Below are 8746 nucleotides of genomic sequence, written 5' to 3'. Positions count from 1 at the left end.
TGTGTTTCTTATCACTCCCCTCCCCTCCTCAACATAATCTGTTACTGCAGTATTGCCTTCTTTCTTACGACCGCTACTCCATCAATATTTCACTAGGGTTTTTATTCGGTCTGTTTGTGGTGAATTATTCCATGCCGTTTGCAGTCATTGTTTATATATATATTTTAACCAATGTATGGCCGAAAAAGTTTCCCTTGTGGAGTTTCTCTCCCTTTCTATCGTTATTTTTTGGTTTGGTTCTTCCGTTTGGTTTTTCTATGAATTTCGTCTGTCTCGAATGATAGATGCATAGAACAAAACATAACAGTCTTCTTACGACAACCCACTGGTGCGATATCATTGATGGCCATAACATTAAAATAGTATTTGGAAATGTTCAAAATCTGTTGAACTGGAGCGTATTTTTCTCTGAGGATTTTTGTCATCGGCCATTTAAATTTTATAACCAGCCACGCATATACGATTAGATAAAAGAGATCCTACATATGCGGTTAGATAAAGCAAACACTGTGCACATGGGTAGGAAAACGTTATTGGTCCCCTCGCTGACGAAAAACAAACGTAACCGGGATGCTTTGTTCCTGATGCCTTCGAGAGGTTTAATCAGAATTGCGTTCTATTTTAGAGACCTGATTACATTACTAGTACGACCTTCTTGGCACGCGGTAATTACGGCAGAAACAACAACCCACTGAGTTAGGGCTAATCTCTATAAGATCGGCTTTTCTCTTTCCTGTGCCTGCCATAAGATCCGACTAGCGATGGATGCTGCATCGGTCTATTCTGAACTCTTCAATAACCCCTCCGAATATGGACTTGAAAACTTCCTTGATGATATCTGTAATGTTCTAAGTGACCACCTGCTGAAGAAGAAATCAGAGCGAGCTGTTTATAGACCCATATGCCGCCCGCTTAAAGGGGGTGCTACTGGCACCGGGGAATATCAAATATTCGGACAGAACTTCAAGGTGAGTTGTCTTTATTACTGACACCGATAAGAAATATTGTCGAATACTTACACAAATAAATGCCTTTTAAAAAGTTCCATTATCGTAAAGGATACCTCGGAACGTATCTAAATGCTACAAATATCCTGCACTTCTTATCTGAAGAGTAATAAGGAGATAGCGGGTATAAAATGTCGAAAAATATTTGAAAATGTGCTACGTAATTTTCTGATTAGATGAATGGGTGTCTTGTAGCCTACAGAACTTTCCCTATGTTTAGATATTCGAGTTTTGTAAATACACTGCAACACTTCCTTCCTTGTCAAAGCTATGCGACTACAACGTTGCTAAGATTCTTTTGCTATCGTACCTTCTTATCTCTTTGGGTTGAGCGTACAAAACTGAGTCATTAGGTTTTGGAATGTTTAACAACCATCAACTCTTTGAAACTAAAAATATCAAGCATTGAACAAATATATTTAATATGCTTAATTTAAATATATTAATTTGAATATATTATTAAGTATAATATTAAATATATTAATATATATTTAATATTAATTATTATTTTAAATATATTAAATATAAATTAAAACATTTTTCACATTAAACGTTTGGTTTTACCGGAAGACATCAAATAACGTGATCTGCGCATGTTCACCGAATTAGAGCTTAGGTAAGTTATAACGAAGCTCAGTTTATTTATTAATTTTTATTAATATCCAGCAACATATAGAAGCTTTAAAAATATAATTATATAATTATTATTATTTAAATAATTATCAACAGACAAAAATTTTTCATTATTCTCTTTTCGTTTGAATCATATTGTCGAATAATGATGTGCGCATGCTCGTTTAGATTAAGAGTTTACTAAGCTCATTTTAACGGTTTTTATTCAATTCTTTCAACTCGTTTTAAGATTAAACATTGTGTTAAATGAATAGTTAATTTACTGCGCATATATTTACAAAATAAAGCATTAATTTCAATTAGAATTCAAGCATTTATCTCATTAAATTTTTTAATTAAAAAAATATTGAAAATATTGTCAAAGAAAGTGATCTGCGTATGCTTGCCCATGCAGAATTTGATGATTTTGTAATATTGCAAAACTAAACTTATATCTCATTTTCTAAAGTGACTTTTTTTTCCCTTTTCTTTTCGATTTCTTTTACAGTCCTTGTCTTAAGTATAGAGTTTCATAAGCTCGTGTAAGTATTACAGTAACTTCTCGCTCTCGTGTAGATAAGATTGGCTTAATTTTCTAAAGTGTACAAAATTTTCTTAATTTAATTTTCCAAGCAGCAAGAGAAGCACGATGAATGTCATCGCTTTAGTGTTAAGAACTAGGTCCGAGTTTTTCTATTATCCCATAATACTAAGACTTTCTCTTTAAAGCATTCTCAGTAATGCTATTTACAAAGATTTACTTTTTTTTTTTTTTTTTTTTTTTTTTTGCTCTTCTTGTGCCATTGCTTTTTTCCACGCCAGGTGGCTCAGATGTCACTTGAAGCAGAGGAAGTAAATATTCAGTGACTATCAATCGTATTTCAGCCCAGTATATAGATTTTTCTTTTCTGCAAAGCTTTCAGACTTAATGGATACTAATTTTGTTTTCTTTTAAACAATCACTAAAGAGAGAGAGCTTTTGGAAAGTAAAACGGAGAGAAATTACTCAACGTATTCAGCAATAAGACAATTCTAAGCAAAAATAGTGAACGGAAGATTTATTTATGTCAACGAAAGAAATGCAAAATACAAATGTGTTTTTTTTGTTCTTTAGCTTCAAAATGGATTGTGCTTGCTATTAAGGTTATTGTGTGTTGATAAGTGCGCGAGCCTTAGAAGAATATAAATCATTTTTTTAAAATTATTTATTTATTTTATTTATTTTCTAGAAGCTAACAATATAGGTAGTTTACGCCTGCAGAGTAGAATGATATGCAGTAAAATACAAAAAAATATTATTTTATAAGTACGAATTTTGTTTTCTTTGAAAAGTAATATATATATAAAATATATAAGCGTGCGAAAGCTTCATTGCACGTCCATTAGAACTTCACCACAGGTTGTGCAGTATGACACGGTGCATTGTGATGCTGAAACAGAAAAGGGCCCTCCTCTTACTGCTGCCATCAGCAAAAAAAAAAAAAAAAAAAAAAAAACCAACAATTTCGCACAACCATTCCCTCTAAAAGTTTGTTCAGTTCCTACTTGAATTTATTTAAGCTACCAACTTCCACAACGACAGCTGGAAGTTTGTTCCAGCAATCAACTACCCGCTGGCTAAAGGCAAATTTCCGCACATATATTTTACAATTGTCTTTCCTCAATTTGAATTTATGTCCCCTCAGGTTCGTAATCTGAGCAAGAGGAAGAATCCCATCAGTCTGCTCAATCCATGCAAGGTCTTATACAACTCCATCAGATCACCGCGCAGGTGCCTAGTCTCCAGACGCTGCAATTTGCAGAACTTAAGCCTTTCTTCTTAAGAGAACCCCTTCGTTCCCCTCACCAATTTTGTTGCCCTTCTCTGTACTCGCTCAAGTAACTCTACATCCTTTCTAAAATGAAGCCTCCAGACCTGTACGCAGTACTCAAGCGTGGCTTGACCAGTGCCTTATACAAAGGGATAATCACCTCCTTTTCCCTACTAGCAAAGTTCCTGTATAAACTACAGCCATTATCAACCCACTGCAGGATGGAAGCCTCCTCAACAATTTATGTTGAGGAAAATGGACCGTAATCTGCCACGCTGGTCCAGTGCAGGTTGGCAGATCGACCGTATTTAGCAGTCAGGGGCTTGAATCGCGATCTACTCAAAGAGCGTGTGCTACTGCACTCCCGCTCCTGACCACTCGGCTACGGATTCCTGTATATCATTGACAATACCCCATGACCTGCTATAGCAGCCTGTCTGCACTGCTCAGAAAACTGCATATCTGACTGCACAATTACTCCCAAGTCCTTTTCATTTTCTCCCACCCTAAGTGTAGCACCATACTACATTTAGGTACTCACTGTTTCAGGAACAAAACAATCATCCCAGCCCAGACCACCAGAAACAATCTCGAACAGTGACAACACATCTGCCAAACTTCATAGTTGGGATAACACACTCCCGTAAATAACGTTCTGTAGGCATCTACCGGACCCAAGCACGACCATCAAGATCGAAAAACCGTGTACCGTGATTTGCCACAACATAACACAGCTTTCGAACGTTCCAGGGACCAATTACGATGGGTTGTGCATCAGACAAGTTGATGCTTGGTTTGTGTGCTGCAGCTGTTCCATAAATCTGATGCTATAAAGCTTCCTACATATAGGGCGTGTACTAATATCAGTTTTTGTGTCCTTCCCGAACTACTGGTTGACAGTATTCCATAAGGACTGATGGGATATACGCATCACTCTTCTGAGCGCAGTGGTGTCTCTTTCCGTCAATTTCTGCGGTCTACCCGAACGTTTCTCGGCTGTAGTACTCTCATGGCGTTTCCCTTTAGTGGTTATTTCAGCCACCATTGATCTAAGATGCCGTTTTGCTGCAATGGCACGAACAGATGGATTGCTAATATAGCATCCTATGATGACTCTCTGGTGGAAGTCGCTAAGATGAAAGCTTCAACCAAGCTACTTCCAGCGCGAATGCAGTCGCTTTTACGCCTATTTCTGAAAAGTGGATAGCATGTTTTTTCTAAAATCCCCCAGAGGCTCCCCGTTACTTTTGAAAATACCGTGTACATATGTATTTATAAGCCTCAATAATTGGTATTGATATTTACAACTACGTGAATAAAATTTTACATTGAGACAAAAATCTATCGCTTTATAGAGATTTATCGAAGCTAAATAGACAGATAGGTAGAAAGCGAATAGAGAGAGAGATTATTCAGAAAGCATTACAAAATGTTTTCAAAGGTAAAAGTAAAGCTATTCATGGTCGACTGTTATTTAAAAATAAGTAGCAATACACTTTTTTTTCGATCTTATTGCAAACTACTCTCAATCATTAGCCCTGGTCACTTTTGATGTCTCTCTACTTAGAGCAAGTTATCATTCCATAAAACCTTTTCGATGTCTTTAAACGATTCTCTTACCAAGCGCACATTAAATTCTTGAAATCATCTTTAAGACTGGTACTTTGAAGTTTCTCGCGAGCTGTTAACCCCACTTAGATGGAAGAAAGCACCAAGAAAGAAAATATACCGAAGTTATCCTGATTTTATTTTCACATTCTATGTTGGAAAAAAAAAGTAAGAGTAAATACTTTTGCTAGTCCAGAAAGTTCGTGAAGGGAAAAAGGACTAATGTAGTCTCGATGTGGTCCTTGGAGAGAGCTTTAAAATGATTGAATTTTCGCCTTTAGAAAGAGGCTTTAATATCAGGGGACCCGCTCTTATAGAAGCACTTCACGTTAACAGTTTCTGACCATACACGTTCACCTAATTGAGACTCTTAAAACATTTTGGTAGCAAATGAAAGCACACGCAGCTACTTTGTTTGGCAGAAGCAACCACTTTAGAGAACTCATATAGAGTTCTATTTTTAAGATTTTGAAACTTGAAAATCCCTTAGCGAATAGTAATACATAACTGAAATTGCACGTATTCCACAGAATTAGTTTGCCTACACTTTAATTCCCCTGTCATGTTGTTCAGGGAGAATTTCTTGCACGTTATAAAATGGATTCATCCATGCAGGGTGAGCCCACTCAGCATGCATGAGTTCCTCACGACATGTACATTATTAAGCAATTATGTCTGACTGATGGGACCACACCTCAGGATCTTGGACAGTACAATAACGATGTAACACCTCGCTACTCCCTGATTATTAAAGATAAACTGGGATGACCTAACTGTTCGAATAGACGTGGCCAAAATCTTCATAACATAAAAGTTAAACCTCTTTGTCTTTCCTCCCTTGGTTAAATACAGTCTCCTCCTTTCTCTAACACCAACTGAAAACGTTGGTATTAGAGAAAGGAGTTGTTAGATTTAGTTAAATCTTTCTTCAGTAACATTGATAAGAAAACCGTACTCATTTATGCAGGTTTTAATTAAAATCCACTTTTGGCATGCTACGTGACATTGTTCCATTCTCACTGTTTACAGGGATTCATCACCATTTTAATAGTGACGTATGCTTCAGGTGCTGAATATTAATGTAATATTAATGACCTAATGCATTGATAACAAGAAAATTAAAAAACTGTTGCTCACAAACCTTTAAATACGATGGCTGTACAATTACTGTCAGAAGCTTTTTGGTGCCATTTTAAGAGAAACGTCATTTGAGAGTAATTCTAAGTTTCATAAACTTGCACCAACACAGTTCTTTAAAAAGATAACACAACCACGGAACTGATTGTTTGTTTTTAGTTTTAATTTAATATTCTACATAAAGGATAAGACGGAAGTTACAGTGGAAACTGCAATTTGTGCGACGTCTCTGGATAATAAAGGAGCATCTCTGAGCTTTCTAACTTGAATTTGCCAATCTTGGACATCTCACTCGATGCACAACAATTCCCACAGGGAAACTCGAAACCAATAATGGAGGCCGTTAGATAATTGAATGTCAATCAAATTTTATCGCTTGTTTAGTCATGAAATAATTATATTTACGTGATAGTGAAGGCAGAAGTTAGTGTATGAGATAATTCAGAAATAGAGAAATATTTAAAAGAAAAGATCCAAGTTGAAAGAAAATAATAATCAACTGTTTGAAAAGCGTATTATATTTTGTTTGACTTTTATTTTTTATTAATGGTAAAATTTTCATTAATAAAAACTGGTGCATGTATAGCAGTATTTATACACGTGCTACCAATTGAATAATTTCTATTTTAATCTTAAATAATTAATTGAAAACATTTGGTTTAAAAGCGGATGTTATAGCGATTTTTGTTTTATTATTCTTTGAGTTAGAGATTTTAATTTTGTACATGAGCAAACTAAGTTGCTGTGAAATGCACCAATCTTATAGGATGGAGACACTTCACCTCGAGTTGCTTCGGTATTGCACTGGCACTTTAAATAAAAGCACCGCTCCAAAGGGATAGGTAACTGCTATTTATTTGAATATAGTATACAATATATAATGTTCAATTTAATATACACTCAGTGATCACTGAATTATAACCACCCCTATCCGCAATGGACTGTGCCGCACAGCTTTACGCTAGAGCAGTGGTAATTTGCATCTGGTCGTGCAAGTTAAAGTGATAAAGTAGCAGTTATGGGGCGTGGTAAAGATATTACAAGGGCATGATTGTGGGAGTTCATGTATCAGATGCTTCCATATCGGAAACAGCACGTTTTGTCGGTTGCTCACGGCCTGCTGTGGTTAAGGTGTACAAAGAACGGGGCAAACTACCGACAGAACTGTAAAGGATTACGCGAAGTAGATGTTCGTCGTGAGTGAAGGTCATTGTGTGACAGTTGACATTGCAATACAATATGGGGAACGCAAGAATAATATCCCAAATGAGGATGCGCTGCACACTCAGACGTATGGAGTTCCACAGCTGACGACCCGAGAGACGCCCTCTACTCACCGCCGAGCACCAAATGGTGTAATGTCAACAACATGCTGGTTGGAGATTGGAGGACTGGAAACGAGGTCGATGGGTACAAATACCCGGTGTAACACGCCGACAGGAGCCTTCGTGTGTGTCTCAAGCAACACGAGTCTATGGACCCATCCTGCATGGTGCTCACTACCCAGGAATGTAGCGGTGGTTGCTTAATATGGGGCATGTTTTTCTGGCTGGCAAGAACTAGTGCATCTGGACCAATGTTTCTTTGGTGAGGTCTACCGCTAGCACTTAGGAGACCATGTTGCATTTTTTCCGTACAGAAACGAGATCCTCCAAGCAGATAATGCACCATATCATCGGTCTCACACTGTGCACGAGTGGTTCGAGGAACACAGTAAAGATATCACTCATCTTGATGGCCTCCAAATTCGCCTGACCCCAATTGAACACCTGTGGGATGTTCTGGAACAGAGGCAAGGAGTGTGGACATGCAACCGACATCTATTTCGACACTTTAGAGCTCCAGCAGGTAGCATGGCTGCTGATTCGTGCGTACGTCTTCAGACATCTAGTGGAGTCAATGTCTAGGCGAATAGCGTCTGTTATCCGTGCTAACGGTGGCCCGACACGGTATTAGGTAGGTGGTCATAATTCAGTGATCATTCAGTGTATTTATTTGAGTATATTTCAAATATATATTGACAAATAACTTAAAAGTCAAATAAATTATTAAAAAGCAGAAAATACGAATCAGTCGTAGAAGTGAATTCAAAAAAAGCAATGCTAATGTTACAAAAATTGAAAGTTAATTAGAATACTTGAAATAAAGCCTTTCAAAATTAACTTCAGGGATTGATATGGGCTCCATGTTGAGAAACTATGATGTAATTCCTTGTACGTGTACCTTTTTTCATGTTCTAAAGAATAAAAAATGTAAGTTAGGCGTCTAGAAATAAAACGTACAAGTTGTTAAAATTCTAACGCATTAGAATAACACGGATTGGAATGTTATCTTTAGGTTTCGGGATAAATCTTAAAAACAGTTCAAAAATATTAAATCGAAGGGTGAATGGGAAGTAAGTGACTGGAAATGGCTTCTTTTTCTTTGTTAACTTAAATTATATGCCCTAAATAGAGCTATAAGATGGAAAATTGGAAAAATATTGCTTATGAGATTGCAAAGTGAACTCCCAACGTTAGTTACCCTTGCTTTTTAAGGTACCTGTTTGTTTAATGAATTCGATGATCGATT

At 36.8% G+C, this 8746-nt stretch overlaps 1 protein-coding gene across 2 annotated transcripts in view; it reads left to right on the top strand.

The window, feature by feature from the left end:
* The first annotated feature begins 760 nt into the window (after positions 1 to 760).
* CalpA (calpain A) overlaps positions 761 to 8746 on the top strand; it is a 698286-nt gene continuing 690300 nt past the window's right edge. For both annotated transcript variants that reach the window (XM_090376655.1, XM_090376654.1), the window contains exon 1: positions 761 to 968. In XM_090376655.1, coding sequence (XP_090232781.1) covers positions 762 to 968 — 207 coding nt within the window. In that variant the 5' untranslated portion in view covers position 761. The remainder of the gene's footprint in view (positions 969 to 8746) is intronic.

Source organism: Mastigoproctus giganteus, chromosome 6 (genome assembly GCF_048544385.1).
Source record: "Mastigoproctus giganteus isolate SK-2022 chromosome 6, ASM4854438v1, whole genome shotgun sequence".
In the NCBI taxonomy this organism is placed as follows: domain Eukaryota; kingdom Metazoa; phylum Arthropoda; class Arachnida; order Uropygi; family Thelyphonidae; genus Mastigoproctus; species Mastigoproctus giganteus.
This window is presented reverse-complemented; position numbering and strand designations above follow the sequence as displayed.